The sequence below is a fragment of the Typopeltis vanoorti genome, chromosome 2 (assembly GCF_054136105.1).
Source record: "Typopeltis vanoorti isolate ZY-2024b chromosome 2, IOZ_Tvanoo_1.0, whole genome shotgun sequence".
NCBI classification, from domain to species: Eukaryota; Metazoa; Arthropoda; class Arachnida; order Uropygi; family Thelyphonidae; genus Typopeltis; species Typopeltis vanoorti.
Window position 1 is genome coordinate 46,982,734 of NC_143550.1, and position 26,873 is coordinate 47,009,606.

The 26,873-nt window shown below is 36.8% G+C and overlaps 1 protein-coding gene across 1 annotated transcript in view; it reads left to right on the forward strand.

The window, feature by feature from the left end:
* The window catches only part of LOC150108984 (acyl-coenzyme A synthetase ACSM3, mitochondrial-like), a 305,232-nt gene that overhangs the window by 72,306 nt on the left and 206,053 nt on the right, over nucleotides 1-26,873 (forward strand). The window contains exons 4-6 of the mRNA XM_090404749.1: nucleotides 12,002-12,120; nucleotides 17,690-17,748; nucleotides 19,602-19,662. Coding sequence (XP_090260875.1) covers nucleotides 12,002-12,120; nucleotides 17,690-17,748; nucleotides 19,602-19,662 — 239 coding nt within the window. The remainder of the gene's footprint in view (nucleotides 1-12,001; nucleotides 12,121-17,689; nucleotides 17,749-19,601; nucleotides 19,663-26,873) is intronic.

Below are 26,873 nucleotides of genomic sequence, written 5' to 3' on the forward strand. Positions count from 1 at the left end.
AAATTGAGATGAATTAGTTAACAATTCAGTAGCTTACGCCAAAGTGATGATCTGGGGATAGTCATGGATTGTCGGTGTAGAAAGAAGAAACTGATGGCAGGTGAAGAATCACAAGATACTGAATTGTCATATGAAACTGAGTTGAGGAGAGAAATGTTTTTTTCACTGGACAGAGTCATCCAAGAAATCACCACGTCATTTCAACAGCTTCATGTTCTTGCTGAAAAATATGCCTTCCTTACTCCATTGAATCTTTTGAATGATAAATACGAATGTCAACTAAATCATGATCGCGATGACATTAATAAGGAAGAGTTCCTTCTTGAGAGAAAAAGACTTCAGAATTTCATTTCTGTTACTGCTACACAAGATGAAACAGAGATGTAGAAGGACGGTCCCCTTGAACTTTTGTAGTTTATTCTAAAATGCAGTCTCGAGAACTCAGTTCCAAATACAGTAGTATCTCGCTAATCCGAACTAATAAAAACCGTGATCGTTCGGATTAGTGAAACATTCGGATTAGCGAATTTTTTCCCAAGAGACAACAATAACTAGCGTTTAAGACAAAAATAATCAGATTCTAATGGTACATCAATTTAATTCTGTAAATAAATGAAGAAACTGATAGAAAAAAAGCTACTGTGCTATAATGTAAAACTTAAAAAATAATACAAGTTTATTTTAATAAAAAATTTAGTTTGTATATATCTGTATTGTTGAGGATTCTGATTTAATAAAATTACATTGTTCAGTACATAACTTAATTTGTGTAAAAAATATGACTTTCTTGAACACAACACGCAAAAAAAAGTTTCACAAAATTACACACAAAAAAGTATGCGTGTTATATAGCGAATCTCGGAGCTGCATTAGCAATAAAATTTTGTGGAATGGCATATCATTCTGCTTAGCCCATTTTATATGCATATTAAAACTGTCAACTGCCTCTTCGTGTTTTACTTTTTTTTCTTCGAGTTCTTTATCTTCATCATCGTCTTCAAATTCATTCTGTGTCATCATATTTATAATTTCAGCATCTGATTTGATTTTGAATTCACTTTCGGTTCCACCTGTAATCCATTCCATAACATCTGTTTGTGAAATTTCAACATCTGGATTTATATTTTTAACTAAATTATGCATCTTTTGAATTTCTTCTTTTTGTATATCACCGTAATTATCTTGGTAAATTCTAGAACGCCACAGTTTTTTCCATGACGCTCGAATTGCTTCAGGTTCGAGGCTTCCCAAGCAGCAGCAACTGAGAATGCTACATCCTTCAAATTTATATTTTTATTTGATGTGGTAACGTCATAATTGCAGGAAATTACATTTAAAAGCAGGTCTTTACGATCTTTTAATTTAATGGATTGTATTATGTTCTGATCCATTGGGTGCAACAATGTAGTACAATTTGGAGGCAAAATAATAGCACACAAAATAATAATATGTAATAAATAAAACTTTTTTTTTTTTTAAACTGCAGTTCGGATTACTGGAGGTTTTGAACTAAAGAGGTTCGGATTAGTGAGATACCACTGTATTGTAATACTATTGCGAATTTTCCTCACAACTGCTGTAAGTGTTGCTAGTTGTAAGAGGAGTTTTTCTAAATTAAATTGATTAAGAATTACCTGAGATGTACAATGAGTACCTTGCATTTAAGAAATCTTGCGATACTGTCTATAGAACAGCAACTGAGTGATGAAATAGAATTTGACAATGTCATCGACAATTTTGCTAACAGAAAAGCAAGAAAAATAACATTTTAGAATGTTGGAATTAAAGTTTACTTCAAAAATAAACATAGTGTTTTAATTTATTTTCCTATACATTCTTTTGACTTTTTGTAGTATTTTTGGTGTGTATTGAGAGGGTGGCAAACTCCCTGAGCTTCTGCCCTCTCAACAAAAGCTCTAGATCCACCACTGGGAAGAAGGGAAGGAATGCTGGTGATGACAGGAGTCATGTTCATCTAAGGTAGAGATGGAAGTAGCAAATAGTGAATGTTTTGAAGCAGTATGGTGTAAGGTTGATGTATACAGAATGAAATGCTTAGCTGGGTGTTGCTATTTGATATATTTTGATGTCTCTTCTCTATTCACTTATGTTCCTCTTAAGGATATTTTTGACGTTATCCAAGTCCAATTTCTTTTTGATATCTCAGCCTTATTTAAGTTCAACATGAATGTTTGCTATTTGTTTCCATCTATCCATCGGATATCAACAGATGTAGTTTGGTCATGCAGATGATGTGCCACACCAGTTTCCTTTTCCTTAAGACTGAGTCAGGTTATAAGAAAAGCCTTTCATATTTAAATTGCTCCTAAGCTGGCCTTTTTCCATTATATCTTATGGGGTGTGCATGTGTGTGTGTGTCCAACGCATGGTCAGCAAGTCCTGATGGCTGTAGCAGTGGAACCAGTTATAGTCTTTGTGTTTAACAGTACTTATATCACTGTCCTACATTAAAGATACAAAGAAATTATATACTTGATTTTAATCTTTTATCCAAGGAAGCAAAACAGTGTTTTGCATATGAAATATATTCACTTCTGAGCTTGAAGTAATGCAGAAGTCATATATATGTCATATACAAGTAGCCAAAAGGTGCTAGACTTTATTAATCAAAATCTCTGGATGAAAGAAAGATGTTGAAAGTTTTTTATATTGGTCCAATTATATGTTTAAGATACCAAGAAATTATATACTGATTTTAATCCTTTACCCAAGGAAGCGAAACAATGTTTTTCATGGGAAATATATTCATGTCTGAGCTGCTTGTATATAGAGGCTAATGACTTCACATCTACATAGCAGAACCAAACTAGGTCTTTGTGGACCATAGATTAAGGCTTTTTTTTCCAAAGGTCTCCATGAATAGTATGCTGGAGGAGGGGACAAAGTGGAGAGCTCATGGCAGTCTTCTCTGTTTGTTCATAGAATTTAATTTGCCAAATATTGCTGTTCAGAACACATCAGAAGAAGATTAGGAACAGTTAAAACAACAGTCAGAGACTTGTCTAAAATCTGGAAGGATATCTCTATCTCCTTGGGAAGAAAGTTGAGGATTTTGGATGCAGGTGTTTTTCTAGCAGTGACTTATGGATGTGAATCATTAAACATCATTAGACACTCTGAAAGGAAAAATATAGCTGCTTTTGAGATGTGGTGTTACAGAAGGTTGTTGAGTATATCGTATCCTGAAAGGCAGACGAATGGATGGGTACTAGAAAGAATCAATAGAACTTTAAGGCTCCCTAAGGATACTGACAGAAGATAGTCAAAATACTTTGAATTGAAAGAATGGAAAGAGGACTGCTCAGAACAGTAATAGAAGGTAAAGCTCCTGGAAAAAGAAGGGGTAGATCATCGATGAAATGGATGAATGGATGGTGTGCCTGGAGTGACTAATCTTCAAAGAGTTGAAGCCTCCAGAAGAGCAAACAATAGGACCACATGGTGAGGAGATTGGTGTGACACATCATCTGCATGACCATACTACATCTGTTTGATGTCCAATGAACAGATGGATAGATGGAAACGAATAGCAAACATTCATGGTGAACTTAAATAAGGCTGAGATATCAGATGACAGAGATATCAGAAATTTTACTTGGGTAAGGTCAAAAATATTCACTGATGTTCCTTAAGAGGAACATCAGTGAATAGAGAAGAGACATTAAAATGGACTATAATGTCAAGGTGTTGTAGTCCAGTAATTTCTTTACTGGGCTGAAAGTGGGCAGAGTTTTTAATGTGTGAAGAGGTGTTGCTAGTATATACTAAGTGAGTACTTTGGCTAATTGTTTAGCTAGTTTGTATGTGGGTGAGTTTGCACCATCCACAATTGGTTGTAATGGCACATTCAATTTATGGATGTTTTGGCAGCCCATATATGTGATGTGTATGTGTGTGTGTGGGGGGGGGGGGACTGGTGTGATTTACACAGGCCATGAAGTCACCTTTTTTTTTTTTTAGGAGCATAGTCCAAAGAGTGATAGGTGGAGCAATCCTTAAGCAAACAGTAAGTTTGCTGTGTGCATTTTTTTTTGTTGAAGAACTACTATGGCATTTTCCTTATCTACTACTGTAATTATAATTCTTTTTTGTTCTTCATCTCTAGTAGTGCTTCTAATTCTTGGCAGAGGAGGTTACTTTTCAGCAGGTCTGCTTGTAAGGACATTTGCTACATCCAATATGATGTTGCTTACTATATGGATGGGAAGGCTGTGATTTCTCTTTCAACCCTCCTCTTCCCTCTCCCAACAGTATGGAATTATTAAAATCCTGTACAACAGTACAGGATTTTAATAACTGGACAAAATTGATCATTTAATATCATTTGCAATAATAATGTTCTCACCACTGAACTTGAGCATATGCACAACACCTTCTTAGCCAATGGCTACAATTCCCCCCACCAAATCCAAAGCTGAAACCACCAAATTAAAGCCCAAACCACAATTTTCTTCTCCACCTCCCTTCCCGAACACAGACTGTACCAAGTCTGTTACCATTCTATACATCCATGACACTTCAGAGAAACCAACAAAATTCCTCAAATGATATAACCATGTAAACACTTACAGACCATATTAAAAAAACTGTCATTCCTTATCCACTCTCTGAAACACCTGCAGGTCTAGGGACTGCAGACCCTCAGACTGTCTCATATTCATAAGTCACTGTTGAAAAAACAACTGCATCCAAAATCCTCAACTTTGTTCCCATGCAGATAAAGCCATCCTTGAAGATTTTAAATAGGTCTCTGACTGTTGTTTTAGCTGTTCCTAATCTTGTTCTGCATGGTGCTTGGCAAAGGAATGCCAAGCACCATGTATCTTATAGTTGCATGGTACTTAGCATTCCTTACAGCTGTAAGTTGTTTTATTATGACCAAACAGACAGGACAACTGATATAAGTACTGCCAAACACAAAAACTACATTTGGTTCCAGCAGTATGGCCATCAAGACTTGCTGACTGTGTCATGTTCACCTGCCATAAGATATGATGAAACAAGCTACCTTATTGCATTGGAGCAAATTTGAATATGAAAGACTTTTCTTATAATCTGTCTCTGTTTTAAAGAACTATTCAAACCTAAACAGATTTGGTTGTATGAAACTACCTCAAATCTGGGAAGCACTTCTCCTTAGAACTTCATCTGACAGCCATTTGTAGTGCCTGCATCCCCATATCAATTTCTTCATTGTTCCCATCATCATCATCATCATCATCAAATTCCTGCCATGTACCCTCAAGGGGTGTACAGGATATGACAGTACTACATGAAAGAATTACATCATTACTAACTTCCTATCTGCAATTTTCCTCCAAATCAGTCTGTTACTTGTCAAGACTCCAACATTATCAGATCTTATATTTCTATCCTCTAAGGCACTTTGTACCGTAGAGGATAGAAATATAAGATCTCAATATCAGGGAATTACTCTTGTAAATCAGGGAAGATTTACAAGAGTAGAAAGCATGTATGATATACATATAGAAAGGCTTTGATGTTGTTGATTATTCATAATAGTGCTTTAAATTAATATTGCAGTTATTGAGATTTTGCTGGTTTTCTATCCAGCATCTTCATAGCCCAAATTTATAACTGTGACAAACACACAGGCACTAAACTACATCACTGGAAACAATTCAAATTGTTACTGCAACACTAATGTTCTAACATTGTGCTCTCTATAGTCCAGATAACCATAAAGTTAATTTGAAGAAATCGGACTATCCCAGACCTATAGTGACTTCTGTGTAATACCAATGTCTTCCTCCATTTAATCTTATGTAAAGAAGCATCCAGACCATGCTCTTCTAGTCCTGACTTGCCATAATGATGATCATGATAACTGATGTAATTTTTATGTTCTTCATCCTGAATGTTAACTGATCTACTGGTCTGTCAAAAGTAGATTAAACTGCAGGCACAAGGAATTTATACACTTGGAGATGTGCAAGAAGTGAAGTTGATCTTTTGGAGAATGGATGAAAGTAGCTGAATGAGTAGTTTGAAAGTGGCGTGGAGATTATATTTGTAGAGAACTTTAGTTATGTTTTCTGATGTACCCTTAATATATAGGTTGGGAATAATTTTGCTGTGATCTTATCTGTTGTTTGCAGGAGGGATGGGGTGCAAGCAGTATCTTGTCTATTTTATACAGGTGGTATCCAGTTCCCGAAAGGTCCCTGAGCTCAGTTTCAAGGGATCTGTCATTTGAACAAACGCCCTGGCTTGCTGGTGTAAAGGCCGATGTGTCTGTTGACAGACAACTAAGTTGGTAATAGATCAGATATAGACATGCATAACAAAGAATCTGTACTTTTGCAATGAATAGCATGGGTTTCTAACGGAAAGTCATGTTCAAATAACTGGCTGACATTTTATAATAATGTTACAATTAAGTTAGACAATGGGAATGAATATTATCGTTAGCATCTGACCTGCATGGAGTCAAAGGACTCATTGTAGGAGGTCCATACTCTTTCATTCAAAAAGATCATCAAAACCTGTCTTAAACCTCTTTCTTTTAAGGTTACACAGTGATCAGTATTCATATTTATGAATTTAGGGACACAAAACACACATGTTGAAAAGATTATTTTACTAATTATTAATAAAATAACAACTTGTCGTTTTGACCCCTGTATTGAGGTCATCATCAGAAGGATACATGTGTATAGTAACCAAGCTACATTGCTGTTGCACTCTATAAAGGTAACGTTGTTAACTAATCTTTTTCTTAGCTTGACCTCTAATGATTAAAAAAAATTTTTTTTTAATTAAATTAAATTAAATAAATAAAAAATATATATAAATAAAAACGACAATAAACTCTGCTAAAGTCCTCATGTACTACGATTCTTCTGGAATTGCACAGTTCATATTGTTATATTATGATTATCTTCTGAATTTGTACAGTTTAGGTTGCTATTGAATGTTTCAGGGAAAAAAAAAAAAAACTTCACCAAGTCTTCTTGGTTGCTATGAAGGTTGCAGATGGGTCCTCCACATTCTAATTAATTCATGGTCAGAAAGGCTGGTTTTTCCAAAATGGAGGTATTTAATGTGTCATTTGTGTTCATCCTTCCTGATTGGGATGATTCACCCTGTTTCCCCTATGTATGGTATGTTACATGTGCATTGTATTTTGTAAACCCCTGGGTGGGCTTGGTGTGACATAGGATCCTTGGAAGAACTGAGTAGGTGTCTTAATTTTGTTGGGGGTTTAAAGGTGGTTTTGATGTTGTATTTGTGTAGTGCTCTGTCTATTTTTTCGGAAATGCCTCTAACATATGGTATGCAGTAGCATTCTTGAAATCTTTTTGTTATTAGTGGTATCTCTGTAGAGGATCTTGTGAATGGTTTTTATACTGTATTCATTTTTTATAAAGGTATGTTTGATGATCTCATATTCATGGTTAAGAGCTTGTTCATTTGAACAAATAGTTTGAGCTCTATGTTTAAGGGTGCTTTTGACCCCCTAGTTTTTGTGTTGGGTGGTGATAAGAAGTTTTGTGTATGTACTGGCCTGTGTGTGTGTGTGTGTGTGTGTGTGTGTGTGTGTGTGTGTGTGTGTGTGTGTGTGTGTGTGTGTGTGTGTGTGTGTGTGTGTGTGTGTGTGTGTGTGTGTGTAGGTTTGCAGTAGACTGAGAAGGAGAGACAGCCTGAAAGAAGACGTGATGAGTGTGTCTAGGAACAGAAGAGAGTTGTTTTTTTTTCTATTTCAATGGTGAATTGGATGCATTTGTGTTGTTTGTTCAGGTGGCTAAGGAATGTATTTAGTGCTTCACAGCCATGGGGCCAAATGGCGAAAATATCATCAATGTATCTGAGCCAAATTTTGGGCTTTAGGCACGCCGACTCTAGAGCTCGTTGCTCAAAGTCTTCCATATAAAAGTTCGCTATTGGGGGGGGGGGTGAGCCCATGACTGTACCCTCTTTTTGAAGGTAAAAATTGTTTTGCCACACGAAATACCCGGAATGGAGTACATGGGCAAAGAGGGCCATGATGTCGTTTGGAAATATGTTCTGTAAGAGCAAGATAGTATCATTGATTGGGACATTGGTGAAAAGGGAAGTTATGTCAAAGCTGACTAATAGATCTTGGTTGTTGAGTGTAATGTTTTTAATTTTGTTTATGAAATGTTGTGCATTTTTTATGTAGGAAGGGGAATGACCTACCAATTTCTTGAGTGGCCGCTAATTTTTTGGCTAAGTGGTAATTTGGGCTGTCAATTACTTCAACAATTGGACATAATGGTGTGTCTGTTTTGTGTACTTTTGGCAGGCCATAAATTCTGGGTGCACAGGCATACCGAGGTATTAATTTTTTAATTGTTTCTTCTGTCATTTGTTAACTGATAAGTAATTCAGTTGTTTTCTTTTTGTTGCATTGCACGGGGTTGTAATTTACCATTTGGTAGGTGTTGTGGTCTAATACCAAATGGTTAATTTTTTCTATGTAGGTTGTCCGATTTAAAACAACAGTGGCATTCAATTTATCTGCTTTTGTGATAATAATGTCATGGTTATTTTTTAGGGATTTGAGGACCAGTTTTTCTGCTTTGTTTAGGTTGCTGCTTAATTTTTTGTTTGAATTTAGTAAACAAGCAGTTTCCATTTGTATTTTGTTAACTAAATTGGTGGTGGAGGGATCTTAAACCTCTCTCGATATGATAAATTATATCAAGTTTATTTACTGACCTTGGCGCAATGGCGTAGTTTAAACCTTTCTCCAGCAGTGAGAGTTCACCTTGGGTGAGATTTCTGATTGGTTGATTGGTTAAACCTATTCAGTTTCTGTACTCACTATACTTTCAAGAAATGAATTCCTCTCTCCATGCAAAGAACATGTTCCTCACTCCCCTGCCCACACCCTCTTGATATAACTTCTAGAGCAGCAACCTTTCATCTTTAGATCCCAAATTTCAAGATTTAACATTTATTTCTATTAAACTGATGTTGCCATTCATTTGCACATCTTTCCAGCTTATTCAGATCCTCTTGAAGAGCCAAAACATCAGCTCTGTGACTAATAATTTTTCCAAGCTGCACATTTGTAAATAATTGAATATCTTCTGTAACCCAGTATCAGTATTATTATTATTATTATTGTTATTATTATTATCAACAGACCTGTATTTCCCTTGTCCAATATATTCTTTACTTTGTTATAATAAGTAAACAGATTGCTAAAACATGATCTTCCTTTAGCAAACCCATGCTGTCTGTTAAAGAAAATTCTACCGCTCTCAACCCATTTCCAAATCCTTGTCCTCACCCCAGATCTTTCATCAGCCTGTAATTTGAAGATTTAGTCTTATTACCCCATTTATGAAGCAGAACAATTTTGCCATCTTTCCACCTCTCTGGAACCTAGTGTATAGACTCGTGTTAAAAAAAAGGTAAGTTAAAGCTGTTGTTAACTCCATTGAACATTCCTTCAAGACCTGGTGATACTATCAAGTCTCATGGCCTTGTTGACATCAGGTTTATTCAATTCCTCATATACTTCCTGTTCACCTTCATTGCTTTCTTCCCCCATTCCCACTGCTCTCAAGTTCTGCAATCATTGGCACAGAGGTTAGAAAGCAAAGGTCCCATTACTGATCTCAGTGGAACCCTACTTATGACCTTCCCCTTCCTTGATACAAGCCCCCATACACAACTATTTGACCTGTCTGACAGCCAGTTTCAATCCACTTCACTGATCTGATATCTAATCCCATGTGTGTTGCAGCATAAATATCAACTTGTCACTTGTAAACCTATCAAATGCTTTTCCAATATTTAAAAAAAGAAATGGTGGTATATGACTTTTCCTCATTAATTGCTCTTGTCATTTTATTATAAAAAGCAAGTAAATTACTTAAACAAAAGTACCCTTTAACAAATCTGCACTGACTTTCATAGATAACACTATTTTCATTTATCAATTTTGCATACAATCCATTACTAATTTTTCCAAAATCTTAACAACTACAGAAGAAATACAAACTAGTCTATAGTTCGATGCCTGAATTCTACCACCTCTGTGCAATGGAACTATGTTATCCTCCTTCCACTCTTTGGATACTTTCCCAGTAGCTAGGCTTTTATTGAACGGCCAGAACTGACAGCTGCATTGAACAGCTGTTCAATGGAGCCATCTCTCCAGGAATAAATCCTGCTTTTCCAGGATGAAATGCCTCAATAAACTGATCATTAAATAAGATCACTATGTCATCTGCATTGGTCAGCACTTTATCTCCTTTTCCAGCTAATAGTCATTTGGTCACAACCATTCTTCCTTTTGCTGGTCATGTATTGAAAGAATTCTTCCTTGGGATTTTCCTCCATAGAGCTAATACTTCCTCATATTGCATTTTTGTCTTCCTCTACATTTTCCTCATGTAACTCCTCTTCATCTCTCTCTCTCTTTATACTTTTTCTACAACCTCTTTTTCACCTGCTTTCCTGTTTTATTTCATTAGTCATCCACTTTATGCTGAATCATTTTATCTTCTTCACTTTAGGAATGTTATTTGCTATTGCAATTTATAAATATTTCTTCATTGTCCTCCCCCATCCCCATGTACTGCTTGACATCTCCTCCTTGTAATTTTTCCATCATGGAACTCCCCTAAGCTGATTTCTAAAATTATTATAGTTGCCTGCCTTATAATTCCACATAAATTCCTTCCTCCTCAAAACTTCTGGATATTTATTCAGCTTCCAAGTCAAGACTGCATGGTTGCTCTCGCTATTGAGGGTAGAAGATTGACATCTCAGTTACAATCAGCTCCTCTGATGCATGGACCAAATCTGAAACTCTTGACTCTTGTATTTCCCCTGATACATATTATTTGAGACAATTATCCCTCAAGAACTCTAAAAATTCCATTCCCTTACTACTGTATGCTGCTTCCTCTGCCCAATTTATATTGCTATAGTTAAAACTCCTCATAACAATCACTCGCTTTCCACTCACCAAGCAGATCTGTCTAACTATTTCCTGCTCATCACCATCTCTTTTCCCTGGCCTTTAGCAATATTCCACTAAATATCTTGTTCTGGCCACCTGACACCATACGCTTACAAAACTATCGGTGCCATTTCCTTCCAATTTTCCACTTTGAGAGGACTCAACTTATCATAAGCAGGCTGGTGGAATGTTACTTATCATTAGTAACAATCTATATAGAGATATACTCAAGATATGCATAGAAGCAGAGGGATATAGTTTTCTTATTCGTCTGGTGGTAAGGCTTATACGTTGGCTACTCATAATTGTATATTTTAAAGAAATGACAGTGTATAGTAATATTAACTAAAATAAATTTAATTAATACTTCCAATATTTCTGCAAAGTCAAACTACCATCATCAGGGAACAAAATATAGTAAGATACATACATGTAGGCACTACATTAAGTAATGAAAATGAAACGTGTCAACTGAGAGTAGGCTTAAAATCCTAAATAGTGTCCCCTAGTAGGCTAAATTGGGCATCCTTGGCTGTTGGGCGGAAATATGGAAGATGAGAGTTTCCCATATTTCTGCCACTTTCATATAACCAAATTTGTTGAGGTTAGAGTGGTTTCTTAAGGCAGGAGCAGATTCAAGTCTTTCATATATATTTGCTATAATCGAGTAGAGTGGGTTTCTTCCAGCATATTCTATGGCAGGTGTCAAAAAACATGGTCAGCAAGTCCTGAGTGCTGTATTGATGGAAACGGATATATCTGTTTCCTCAGTACCATTGCTGCTGCTGAAAACTGAGATATTTGATATACTTATATCACAATCTAGAAGAATACACACACACACACACACACACATACACCAGACAGCCTGAATGTCTTCCATCAGTGTTTTAGATTCCAAGATATAATGCTAGTTAAGCACTGCATGTGTATTTTATCCTGAGTGTCTCAAAAAGAATATCTGTAGTCATGTTTTAGGTTCACTAACTGATGAAAATCTATTTTTTTCCTATCCAGGTGTTATTATTTCATCAGGAAGTATGCAGTTGAGAGCCAAAGATCTTAAATACCGACTTGAAACAATTCAACCTACATGTATATTTGCTGATATGTCAATGTCAGAAGTCGTTGATAGTGTAAGTTACATTTCTCTGTTTATTGACTTGATAAACTATTTCAGCTTTAGAAGGTTTAATTCACAGAACAACTGGTATTTTCTAGTATTGTACACACCAAATTTGTGTAGCAATATGTTTAGTCATATGCATTACTTAAGTATTACAATAAAGCATTGGAATAATAAAATTTGTAGATGTTTCATTAGAAGGAAACAGGAAAGCAGACTTACTTTAGTCATACATGAATAGTCTTTCTAAAAGCAATTTAATGACTGAATATTTTATAATTGCTAATGCTTTCCTAAAGGATTTTCCTCTAAATTGATACTGAAACCAAAGAGACTGCCATGAATAAATATATAGAACTTTTATATTGAAATACCAATTATAGATATGTTTAATGACTATGAATTTAGTGTGTGCTTTATAAGGAATGAATAGAAATTATATTCCAAAGGAACTGAATCCTTCATCAATTTATCATTGTCGATAATTGCAGAATATTGAGGAACAACAGAGTCGGGATATTTCTGATGAAACTCCTCCACAACATTTGCACAAGAACAACTGGCAAAATAAACAAAGTTTGTTCACCTTCAGTTAGTATTTGTCATGTAAATCTTTAGAAAGAACAACATTTAATTACTAGATTCATACATCATGTCAAACATCTTCATATTGAACATAAAGAAGAAAAAAAAGTATTAACAGACAGAGTTCTAAGTATTAATAGCTGTTATACTTTGGATGATCACAAGCCAAATATAGCATGAGATGTCAGATGAATGGCTCATTGTTGCAATGTGTTGTGTAACTTCTCTCATGGCTAGTCTTTGATATGTGCAGACCAAAGCTTGTTTAAATGAGACCTTGTTTTTATTGCATTGCGTTGGAAATTATACAAATTCCATCCAATGTTTTCTAAAAAAAAACAAGATCTCATCTTCAACCAGCTTTGATCAGAATATATCCAAAGGCCTATGTATTAATGAATTAAGCATAAGAGTTAAGATGCCAAGAAATTATATCATAATCATCAAATTCTTGCCATGTACCCTTAAGGGGTGTACAGGATATGATAGTACCACATGAAAAATTTACATCATTACTAACTTCCTATCTACAATTTTCCTCCAAATCAGTCTGTTACTTGCAAACATTATCAGATCTTATATTTCTATTGTCTAAGGCACTTTGTACAGTATCAATCCACCTATATCTTGATCTTCCTCTGGGTCGTTTTCCTGCCAACCTTGCAGAGAACACTTGTTTTGCTAATCTTTCCTCGCCCATTCTATTTAAGTGACCATACCACCTGAGATTAGCTCTGCTAATGCATTACTGGATGCTGACAATATCAAGTTCTTTCCTAATATCTTCGTTTTTAATATGATATTGCCATTGATGCCATCTGTTCATGCCTCTAATCTTTCTCAGGACTCTCATATCTGCAGTCTCTAGTCTTTGGTCAAGTGTTTTACTTCTGACCCAGCTCTCAGATCCACAAGTTAAGACTGGTTTGAACACTGTCTTGTATACAGCTAATTTAGTGTTCCGACTAATTTCTCTCTTATTCCATATGAATTTATTCAATTGACTTCCTACCATACCAGTTTTATTGATTCTGTCATCTATTTCCATATTTAATTTACCATCTTCACTAAAAATCGTGCATAAGTAGCTGAAATGTTTTACTTGTTCCACAAGTTCTCTGTTCAAAACGCAGTTGATATTTTCGCCAATTCTGCCTATTTTCATTGTTTTTGTCTTTTTATTGCTGACCTTCATACCATATCTATTACAACAGTTATTCAATTTAGTCAGGGAATCTTGCAGACTTGTAGCGGATTTATTCAGAAGTATAACATCATCTGCATAAAGCAAAGAACTGACATTAACATCTTCAATTTTGATATCATGTTTAATACACTTTCCTTCATAATGTGATCCATATAGATAATGAATAACAGAGGAGATAATGTAAATCCTTGTCTCACACTAGATTTAACATTAAACCATCTTCCTGTACTTCCTTCAATTCTAACCGCTTACTTACAACTCAAATAAAGACTAAGTATTGCTTGATATAATGCCCCATATGCCATATAACTGTAGAGTATTGAATAGCTTCTTTCTTAGCACCTTGTCATATGCCTTTTCCAGATCGACAAAACTTAAGTATAGATCTTTGTTATATTCCCATGCTTTTTCAACTATTTGTTGTAAAGTGAAGATCTGATCCCGACAGCCTCTATTTGGCCTTAATCCAGCTTGTTCTTCACCAAGCTTTTCTTCCACAATTCTTCTCAACCGTTTCTCAAGTATACTTGCATATATCTTACCAGGAACAATCAATAATGAAATGCCTCTGTAATTTTCACATTCAGTGTTATTTCCCTTTTTATATATGGGTACTATGAGAGATCTACTCCAATCATCAGGAATTCATCCCTCTGTCCACGCTTTCTGAACTATGCAGTGCAGCCACTGTAAGACTTTTATACCACCATACTTCAGCATTTCTGGTTGAATATCATCTACTCCTGCTGCCTTTCCACATTTCAAGCCCTTGATGGCTTTTTCTACTTCAAGTATGGATATGTATTCCTGACTGCATGCCTGGTCAGTGTTTTTTATCACTGTGCTGTCATCACTGCTTGTTTCATTTAGCAGTTTTTCAAAGTAATTACTCCATACTTCAAGGATATCTTTTTCTCCTGTTTTCATGTCACCTTTATCATCTCTAACTCCTTTAACAGTACTCTTTCCTCCATTCCTAAGCTTCTTCAACAACCTCCAGAATATTTTGCCACCTTCTTGATATTTATTTTCTATATTCTTGCCAAAGTCCTCCCATGACTTTTGTTTGGCTAGTTTTACACACTGTTTAGCTTTCTTACATTTGTCTCTGTATTCTGTAAGAGTAAAAGCTGACTTATTTGCCAGGAACTTTTGATATGCTTTCTTCTTTTCCTTCACTGCCTCTTTAACTTCCTGTGTCCACCATGGAGTTCTGATTTTTTTATCCTTGCACACAACCTCACCACATGCCTCTCTGGCAGAATCAATCAATGTTTTCTTCAGAGTTTGCCACTGAATCTCCAAGGTTTGATTCCTGTTCTCAAACTCTTTCATTTTTTCTTCAATAATCTTTGTGTATTTTAGTCTACAGTTCACATCTGAGAGCTAATCAACTTTTATTCGCTTTAAAACTTTCTTACATGTTATTCTTTTCAATATGAAATTCAATTTTATCCTGCTCAAGACTAAATAGTGATCACTTCCAATTTCAAATCCTTTGTACACTCTGGTGTCCTGCACCAGGGAGAAAACATCACTATCAACAATAACATAGTCAATGAGACTTTTCTTATTCCTTGCCTCTTCTCTCCATGTGAATTTCTGGCCGAATATCATCTACTACTGCTGATAGAAATTATATTATTGGTTTAATCCTTTATCCAAGTTTAAGCAAACAAAGTTTGCATGTGGAGTAACTTCATGATAACTTCCCATAATGCATAGCATTATGGGAAGGGTCACTACCCAGACCAGTTTCAACCTTTATTGAGGTATTATCAGTGGGAGCCAGACCCAGAGTTGCCCAGTCCTGAAGTTACTTCAAGTGCAAACTTTGTTTGCTTACACCTGGATAAAGGATTAAACCAAGAATATAATTCTTGGCATCTTTAATTTATAGTATAACTAAGTGGAAAAACTTCCAACATCTATCTCTAATCCAGAGTATTTTAGTAATAAGGTGTGACACCTTTTGGCTACTCGCATATGGAAATATGACCTCTACATTACTTTAACCTTGGTATCACTTTTGGATGTGGCTCCCACTGATGAGAAGCCCTATATTGACTATTTGTAATGGATAGGCCTAGGCCTATCCATTAGCCAATCAGAGATAACTGACTCAAGACTATCACTAATTATAAGTGGCAAAAGATGAAGAGACCAGCAAACAAGTCCTGCTATCTCTTGGTACCTAATCTTAGCAGGATATGTCTGAAATAAAGTGGGCTCTATGATTGATTTTCTTGAGTTGTCTTGGGTTTATATTTGCTAGATTGAATTAAGGTGGCATTTTTCCAGCATATCATGTATTCGGTTTCTTAAATGTGTTAGCAGTTCTGAGTCATAGTGATGGAGCAGGTTGTAGTCTTTGTGCTTGGTGATTCTGACATTTACTGTCCTATTTTGGCCATAGTAGGACAGCACAATTGCAAGCTACCAGATAAAAACCTGGCTGGTCTTTGAGGAGCAGATAAGGGATGCCAATTTTTTATATGGTTGTATTTCTTGGGGTGGAGGATATTTTCAGATGTATTTTTTGTATGAGGGACATCCAGAAAGTAAGTTCTGATGGACTGTCAGAGAAACAAAAATATACTTACAACAAAAAAAACTTTATCTGAAATTAAAGTAGACATCTTTCACTACTTTCTACATAATTTTTGCCATTGTTCAGGCACTTATCATAACGGGGCACCAAGAGTTGTATACCCTCATCGTAGAAGGTTGCTGCCTGTGATGCAAACCACATATTGACTGCTTCTTTGACCTCAGCATTGTCTTGAAATCACTGGATTTCAGATGTTTGAACAGGTGAAAGTCTCTTGGCATGAGGTCAGGACTATATGGGGGTTGATGGAATTGTTCCCAGCCGAAGTTGTTGTGTTATGCCAGCCATGTGTGGATGGGTGTTATCATGAATTAAAACAACGCCCCTGGTAAGCATGCCACATCGTTTATTCCGGATCACATGACACAGTTTCTTAAGGGTTTGGCAGCACATACATTTATTGTGGAGCCTTGACCCAAGAAGTCTACCAGCAAAATTCCTTGTCTGTTCCAAAACACAGTGCACATGATTTTCTGAGTGGAAACCATTGTCTTCAATTTTGTATTGACTGGTGATGAGGTGTGCCTCCACTCCATGGACTGTTGTTTGGATTCAGGGGTTGCATGTGACACCCAAGTCTCATCCCCCAGTGATACGTCTGCTCAGGAAAGCATCACCATCCTCATGGTAGTGTGTCAAGAATTCCAACACACTGCCCAGCCGATTCACTTTGTGTTGTTCTGTAAGCAACTTCGGCACCCAGTGCATAAAGAGGTATGCACCTTGTGCATACCTGTCTTGCCTTCATTAAAAAGTTTTACCCATCTTTGTACCATTGAATCACTCATTGCATGTTCTCCATAAATCTCAATAATTTGCCAATGAATTACAGCTGCTTTAACATTCCTCACATTCAAGAAATGGATAACTGACCTAATTTCACATGCAGCAGCAATTCGATTTTCTTAGACATTATAAACACACACCAAGATGCATACGCACTGTGAGATTGTCTGAAAATGGCACCAACGCCTTGCTAAGGAACAAACAAACTCCGCATGCATGTGTGTCATTGCGATCGTAGTGCTGCAGTGAAAATATTTAAAAAGGGAACTTACTTCTGGACATCCCTCATATATTTAAATTTTTGACACAGTTTTTGAAGTCTTAAATTCTTTGTGTACATTTTCAATATTGAGTAACATTCAGATTTTTCTAAAAATTGTTTTTGACTAGGTATCCGAAGTGTGTACATCACTGAAAACGAAGGTCTTAGTTACTTCGGACAATAAAAGGTTAATATAAAGAATTATTTTTTGTTAGCAATGTTCATGTTATTTTATTGGTGGGCCTTATACCATCAAGTTATTCATAATATAGTGATTTAAATTTTGATCAGTAGAAAATTTTCGATTCACTTCACTTCCTCAACTCATAACAGGGTTCCATTCTACCATACTTTGCTTTGAACTCATTCAGTCATGGTACCCACAACAGACTCTGGCAACCTATTCCACTCATTCACCACTCTCCAAGCAAAAAAAAAGCTAGTCCTCATAACCCTGTTAACTACCTTCTTGCTTAGTTTCCAAGGATGGCCACTAGTTCTCTCACCACCAGACCTGTTCTGAAAAATTTCCTCCATATCAATCTTGTAAAAACCCTTCAGTAATTTATATGTCTCAATCATATTACCCCCTTTTCCAACTGTCATTCGATTTCTGTAATCTACAAATCTTCATAAGGTTCATTCCATAGACCTGCTATCATCTTGTCACTTGCCTCTGAATTCTCTCAACCTCCTCCTCCTCATCATCCCCAAGAAACCCAGATGACCAGATCTGTGCACAGTAGTCAAGATTGGGGATCTTACCAACGCTCTATAAAGAGGTGTAATAAGATGCTTGACCCTGCTTGTCAGGCTGTTCTTCAGTAACTAAGTAATCTGATGAACTGCTTTAGCCACTTTTACAATATGCCTTCTAAACTTTAACTTCCATTCCACTAACATCCATAAATCCCTAACTTCATCAATTTCCTGAAGTACAGTATCATCAATGTGGCACAGAGCTGGTAATCTTTTCACCCCAAAATACATAATCTTACACTTTGCCACATTAAACTGATATCTGTTCTTCTTTGCCCAGTTTATTCAAATCATCCTGTAAAATTTTAACATCATCTGTATTAACTATTGCTCTACCCAGTTTTTCATCATCAGCAAACAACCGAATAGTTTCCCTCAGATCCTTTCCTATATCATTAATGTACAAGTTAAATAGTAGCATCTCAAAATCAAATTCTTTTGGCATGCTACTAGTCACTGGCCTACTACTGGACTCTGCTCCTGAATAAACTACAATCTGGTACCGTAGGCATTGATTACAATGAAGCAGCTGATAAATTGGAAAAAGAGGCCAGAGAACTCACCAAGAAACTGACATCATAACTCTTTGATGCTAATGCACTAGCAAAAGCTAAACTAATTCCACTGAAATCAGTGATAAAACATCAACTTCCTGAAATCAATGCTGACAGAAAGACCTTCACCATGATAGCAAGACTATGAACAGGAAATTATAGAGGAATGAAAATCAATACAGATGATATGAGAACATTTAGAAACTGCAACAACTGCCCTAATACTGAACTAACACTCACTCACATTTTTACCTGTCCAGCAATTACAGCAGCCTTGCAAGCAATAGACCCTAATCCTGAACAACAGCTCTACACAAACAAAATCACTGACATAGCCAAAGCAGTTCATGGAGCACATGGAAACATCTAAGACTCTTCAAAGGACAAGACAACAACTACACTGGTTACCCTTCTGACCTGTACTTTGTACTACTCATGTGCCTGCTATCACCTTTCTTCTTGAATTCCCTCCACAATTTTTTTTTTTTAGCCCTAGCTTATTGGTATTCATCCATTTAATTTTCATTTGATTTATTCTCCTGACTCTAGGCATGCAGTTTGCTATTACTTCCCTCAAACTTCCTTTTACCATTTCCCATTCACTATCAACATTCAGTCCTTGCAATTTCACGTGTCATCTCACTGATTAAGTAACACTAAATGAGTTTTAAGTGCAAATTGACTAAGAGTTGGGTTGACAGCGATGATGACAATAATTTCATTTTAGGGATCAAAAGGGTTGGATAAACTTCAGTGAAGCTCAAGAAAAACTACCTGAAAGCCATCAGGTAAGTGATTAATAATGTAAATTGTATCAGATAAATTTTAGATACTTTATTCTCTCTAGCTATATATATTAATCTTTGTGTTGCACTTTTACATCAAGCAGTAAGAGAGTCTCTTACTGCTTGATGTAAAAGTGCATCACATCTCTTGCTCATTTGTATTATGGTGATGCCTTTTGATTGCAAAGATATGTTTGAATCTCTTCTGTGATAAAAAGAACCTTTATAAGGACTGATATGGAGATGACAGTGCTTTCCTTCCCCCAAAGACAATCCAGCCAGAGAATACATGCAGTTGATATACATGGCAAGTTATGCAGACAGGAATAACCTTTATCATAGTATTAATTAAGTTACTATATAAGTTATCAAATCAAATGAACTTAGACATGATGTGCCATTGAACTTAAGACATTAACAGGAAGATGAAAATGAACATCCCATATTAAGATTATGTATTATAATGATGATGGGTTGTGAATAATAAGTAAAGCTGGACTTCAAGAAATTAAAAAGAGGGATAAGGAAGTCGTTATCCCTCTTTTTAAGTCTTTATGTAATGATGTCTGGATGGTAGAAAGTTTTTTTTACTTGGTTATGAATTAAATTTAAAATGCCAAGAAATTATATTTTTGTTTAATTCTTTATCCAAGCAAAGTTTATGCATGAAATATCTTCATGACTAGACTACTTGTATATAGAGGCTAATGACTTCACATTAATTGACTTAGTATACCATAATTCAAAGGCACACATCCTTTCTGGGTGTGTAAAATGCTGTGTATTATGGGAAGTGCCATTATCCTGACTTTGTACCTTTATTGAGGCACAGTTTAAGTACAGAGGTACCTCTCTTAAAATTCTGAACAATATACAAGATCACTCTAAATGTCACTGAGTGATCCAAAAGGATCACTCCTAAACTCATCAAATTCTCATTACAGGCTTTACAGAGCAGAGCTACTCTACTCTACTCCTTAGAAGCAAGTCAATGTATAAGTAAAGGGTTGTTTCCAAAAAAGTAGTCAATCCTTCAGCTCACTCCAACCTCAGTGAGTAACTCAAAGGATCTTATAACTCATTACACTGCTTTAAACTCAGCAGTGATTCCACCACATAAAACTTGTAGCATCAGCTCTGCCCAGTGGAAAGCAAAAACCCACCATCAAGCAAAACAAAGCATCAACCTACATAAGCTGCCATCAAGAACTGACTGCTCATCTCCAAGTGAAATTCTTATTTCCCAATGAAATGCAGTGATCAAGACTGCTTCAGCTTTGTGTCTGTGTGGGTCTTCTCCAAAAATATGGTGATCCCTGAATGAGTGATCTAAAGGATTATTTAACTCATTACTCAGCAGTGGTTCTCAGTGACAAGCTCATCCTACCAGACAGAGCTGCTTTTAGTATTCTAGCTTGTATTTTTTAAACTGTTCTTGTAATACCACTGACGATGGTCTGCTATTTCCAGACCGAAATATTTGGTTAAATAAATATCTTTCTTGTGATTACGTGATTATATCATTAAATTATATTATTGTTTAAATTTTTATCCGAGTTTAAGCAAACAAGCTTGTGCATGAAGTATCTTCATGACTAAGCTACTTATATATAGAGGCTATGCAAGAGGGAAATAGCCAGCAGTTTTGAGGCAGTATGGTGTGAGATAGAGGTCAACAGAATGAAATACTTGGTTGGATGTTGGAGTTGGATGTTGCTATAGACCTAGTAATGTGGATGGCAGTGACTATGAAATGTATAATCAAATTAACCAAGCAAATTAGAAAAGGGTAATCATTATGGGCAATTTTAATTATGGCCATATAGACTGTGATGATAAGATAGCAACTGGAAGTAAAGAAAATTAGTTTCTTGAGTTTTTTGAGGGACAACTACCTCAGATAGTATGTAACAGAGGGCACACGAGGATTGAGGATCTTGGATTTGATCATCTCATCAGAGGATGCAATTATAAATGTGCCCAATCACCGACTAATTGGTGAGAGTGACCATGAAGTGATTACCTGGGTGGTTGCTAGCAGTGTGAGGACCTCTGTGAGAAAAGGGTATATGTGGAACTACAAGGGGGATGATTATGAAGAGCTCAGGAGACAGCTTGCAGGTGCAGCATGTGAATGAGGAGTTAGCCAAAAAGAGATCAATGCAGCTCGGGGGATTTTCAAGAACTATCTAGTAGAAGCAATGTCTAAATGTATTCCAAGGGTCAGAAGGTTAAATAAGGGTGTGAAATGGATGAATAAAAAGATTAAGCATGCAATACAGAAAAAAAGGACATTATGGAGGCAGCATAAGAAACATGGTAATAACCAATTCCACGAGGATTACAAAGACCAGGCAAGGCAGGTGACTTAGTTGGTAAGGGTAGCGAAAGTGATGTATGAGCAGGAGTTACTAAAAAAGCCAAAAATAATCCTAGGGAGTTCTTTCGATATGTAGCCAGCAAAAAAAGAATGATTATAAAAGGATGACATTGGAGAAAATGGTATAAAGACAGCTGTTGCAGAAGATATAGTAGAGATACTTAATGAGCTTCATAAAGATCTTTCAGTCTTGTGAATGTGACTTCATGGAGAGATTGAGAGCAGTTCATGATGGAGAGGAGAGACTGACTGAAAGTGAGCAAGATGTGTATGGGGAGTTGAGCAAACTAGATGCTAGTAAGGCTGTGGGACTTCATCTTATCATCATGTCTTCTAAAGGAAAGTGCCAGAGAGTTGACATCTGCCTTGACATATTTCTTTAACGTGAATCTTGCACTGGTCAAGTTCCTAAAAAGTGGAAGGAGGGCAAGATTGTGCAGCTGCATAAGGGAGGTGATAGAAATCAAGCATCAAATTATAGGCCTATCTGTGTGTCAGGTATTGTGGTTAAGTTGCTGGAGAAGCTTGTGAGCACTATGATCCAGAGTTGGGTGACAACAATGGTATTATCTTTAATGGACAGCATGGATTTGCTAAAGGGAGGATGTTTTAGTAATCTACTTACTTATTACAATAAGATGACTGCTTCCTTGGATAGAAGAGAGGGATACATAGTAATATACTTAGATTTTGCAAAGGCTTTTGATAGATTACCGCATGATAAGTTGATAGTCAAACTAGAGCAGATGCGATTGGATCTTAGATTAGTGCATTGAATCGGTGACTGGCTATTATCTGATAGATATCAACAAGTTGTGTAAGGGTGAAGCAATATCCCATAAAAGGAAAGTGACTAGTGGTGTGCCTCAGGGATCTGTTTTATGGCCATTACTGTTTAACTTGTATATTAATGATATTGTTGAAGATTTGGATGGAGATATTCGGATGTTTGCAGATGATGCAAAGTTGGGAAGAACTATAAAGAGTAGAGAAGATGTTGTGGCCCTACTAGAACACTTGAAGAAATTAAGTGATTGGGAATGGGGATGCAAGTTCAATGTTGCAAAATGTTGCAAAATGATAGTGGATAAGGATCTGAAATTTAGGGGACACGTTGCCAAAATTGTGAAGACAACACAATGACCTCTGGGAGTGATGCGAAAAACACCGACTTGTAGAAGTAGGGAGATTCTTGTTCCTTTGTATAAGGCTTTGATTGGGCCACACATGGGCTACTGTGTCCAGATTTGGTCACTCACCTGGTTTTCAAAAGGACAAAGAGATATTGGAAAATGTTCAGAGGCGACTGACTAAGGTAGTTTATGACTTCTGGAATGTCAAATGAGGAAATAATATGAGGAAAGATTTGAGAAGATAGAATTTACAGAGTTTAATGGATAGGAGGAAGAGGGGTGATATGATAGAGACTACAACTTAGTAAGGGGTTGTTATAGGATGAATTTTGGAGTGGTTCCACAGAAAACAGTGGGAGATCATGGGAGAACCAGAGATCATCCCTGGCAACTGTATAAAGAGGGTGTGAGCAGGGTGTGAGAAGTAGGTTTTTTGCATGCAGAGTTGTGAATGATTCAAATGCCTTTCCTGAGAGTGTGGTGTCTGCAGAGAATTTGAGTGTGCTTAAAGTCCAGTATAGTGTGCTCTGTGTATGATAAAAGGACCTCCTAGATGAGTCTTTGACTCCTAGGAGGTCAAACGAAATATTCATTGACCATTTTTCCACTGTATCTTCAGCAGATATGACTAGTGTTCTGTCTCCAGCAACTAAAGTCAATCTTCCACGTGTGCTCTTTCTCCTACTATCAGCATAACTGTTTAGAAACTGTAGAGTTGTTTTACTGCTTCAGCCAGTCTGTTTTCATAACTATTATTTTTCAGGAAATTACAATAATGTATGGTGAATATTAATTATAATTTTAATTAATATTTCCAATATTTTGGCAACATATTGCCGTCATTAGGGATCACAAAACAATATGTGCACACAGGCATTAACACTGGGCAAATGAAGCTAAACAAAAGCAATGAAAGTCAGGCTTAGTCCTAAATAGCATTCCCTAGTGGGCTAAATTGGGTAGTCTTGGCCATTAGATCGAAGATCTGATGATGCATGCTTGGGGAACTTCATGCACCCAAATTTGTTCAGATTTGGAAAGTTTCTGATGGCTGAGGCAGCCAAGAATGGCCTCTTGTATTTGCTGCAGTGCAATAGAGTGAACCTTCATCAGCGTATCCCGTTGTGGGTTTCCAAAGCATTGTTAGCAAGACTAGAATGACTATGATGGTGGAACCAGATGTAGTCCACAGAAATTCTGATATTGGCTGTCCTGCCTGTTTGGTCATGGTGGGAGAGTTTGCAATGGCAAGGAACCTGGTCGGTCTAGGGTATGTGACTGATCTCTGGAGGAGTGAATAAGGGATGCCAATTTTTTATGTAGTTGTAAGGTTGTATTTCTTTACGATTTTTATTACTTTTTTGGATGTGTCTCATATGTGTGATATGTATTATTATTATTACCAAATCTGAGACTATTGTCCTCAGATTTGGTCTCCAAAATTTGAAGGGGATAAATTATTATTATTATTATTATTATTATTATTATTATTATTATTATTTCAGGCAACTCCAAGGAGTCCTTAGACTCATCGAGAGAGGCCCTAAACATCATGTCCACACAACTATTCGACGTTCTCACAGTATCTATCACACCTTGCTTTGAACTCATTCACTGTCATAGCACCCACAACAGACTCTGGCAGCCTATTCCACTCATTTACCACTCTAAAAGTAAAGAACCCAGCTCTAACACCCATGCTAACCACACTCTTGCCCAGCTTCCATAGATGTCCCCTAGTTCTCCCACCACCAGTCCTGATCTCAAAAATATCCTCTGAATTAATCCTATAGAAACCCTTTAGCAATTTGAATTTCTCAATCACATCTCCCCTTTTCTGCCTATCAACTAATTTCTGCAACCCACAAATCTTCAACCTGTTCTCATAAGGTTCATTCCATAGACCTGCTGTCATCTTGGTCACTCACCTCTGGATCCTCTCCACCTCCTCCCCATCAAGAAGAAACCTCGGTGACCAAATCTGGGCACAGTAGTCAAGATGAGGTCTTATCAAGGCTTGGTACAGAGGTACAATAACTTACTTGTCTCTGTTCATCAAAGTATTTTTCAACAACCAAATGAGTTGATGAGCTGATTTAGCCACTTTTGCAATGTGCCCCTTAAATTTCATCTCCCTATCCACCAACACTCCCAAGTCACTGGCCTCATCACTCTCCTGGAGTACAGTTCCACCAATGTGGTATACTGCTGCTAATCTTTTCACCCCAAAATGCATAACCTTACATTTTGTCACATTAAATTGACATACATTCTCCTTAGCCCAGACCTCCAATCTATCCAAGTCTTCCTGCAAGATTTTGACATCTTCTGCATTCACTATTGCCCTACCTAACTTTGCATCATCAGGGAACAAAAGAACTGTTCCTCTTAGATCCTTCCCTATGTCGTTAATGAACAAATTAAACAGCAGTGGTCCAAGAACAGAAAACACTGCAGCACACCAGTAGTCACAGGCCGTCTTTTGGACTCTACTCCTGAATAAACTACTCTCTGATATCTCTCCATCAACCACCCACCTATCCATCTCACCAACCCTCTATCCATTCATATGTTGTAGTTTACGGATTAGAATTCCATGTGGTATCCTGTCAAATGCCTTAGCCAGGTCCAGCAGTATCACTGTAAACCCATTACCCTTATCCAGTTCAGCCATCACTGTGTTCTAAAACTTGAGCAAGTTACTGAGGCATGATCTACCCTTCACAAAGCCATGCTGTCCCCCGTACAGTATCTCATCATCATCAATCCATTCCTGTATTTTTCCCTTGACTACTTTCTCCAAGACCTTGACAACGACTCATGATATGCTTATCGGGCGGTAATTTGCAACAGTAATCTTGGATTCCTCCTTTATGCAGTGGAACTATTTTCCCCTCTTTCCACACCTACGGGACTAAACCAGACCCATGACTCAGATTAAACAACATGGTCAAGGGCACTGATAATTCTTTAGCCGCTTCAAGTAAGACCTGTGCTGGTATACCATCCAATCCCACAAATGTATTCACATTAAGGTTCTGTAATAGATTATTCACCTCCACTTCATTCATCACAATTCCCGTATAAACTAATGGTTCCTTCATTTTTTCAATGTCACCATCTGGATGATATACTCTTGCAAAGTGCTCGCTCAGTAATTCCACTATATCGACTGATTCAGTGACCTCCTTACCATCATCATTCCTTAAAATCATTCTGCCGTGTACAGTTTGTTTTTTGCTTGCAGCATATTGAAAGAACTATTTGGGATTCTCTTTAGCTTGCATAGCTGGTTTCCTTTCATAATCCGCTTTTGCTTTTTTTACCACACTCGTTACCCTTCTGGCGTGTGCTTTATACTGTTCGTGTGCCTGTAGGTCACCTTTCTCTTTAAATTCCCTCCACAGTTGTTTCTTTTTTTGCAGCTCAAGCTTAATGGTGTTATTCATCCATTTAACCCCTGTTTTACTATTTGGACCCTAGGTATACAATCAGCCATAACCTCCTGTAAATTCTCCTTGACCACTTTCCATGCTCTATCGACATCCAGCCCTTGCAGTTTTACATCCCATGGCACTGATCCAAGCAATCTCCTAAGCTTGTTATATTTGCCAGCACAGTAATTCCGCCTATACCCTGTCTTAATCGAAAATTCCATGCCTTTAGCCACCTTCCAGACCTTATGATCACTCTCACCAATA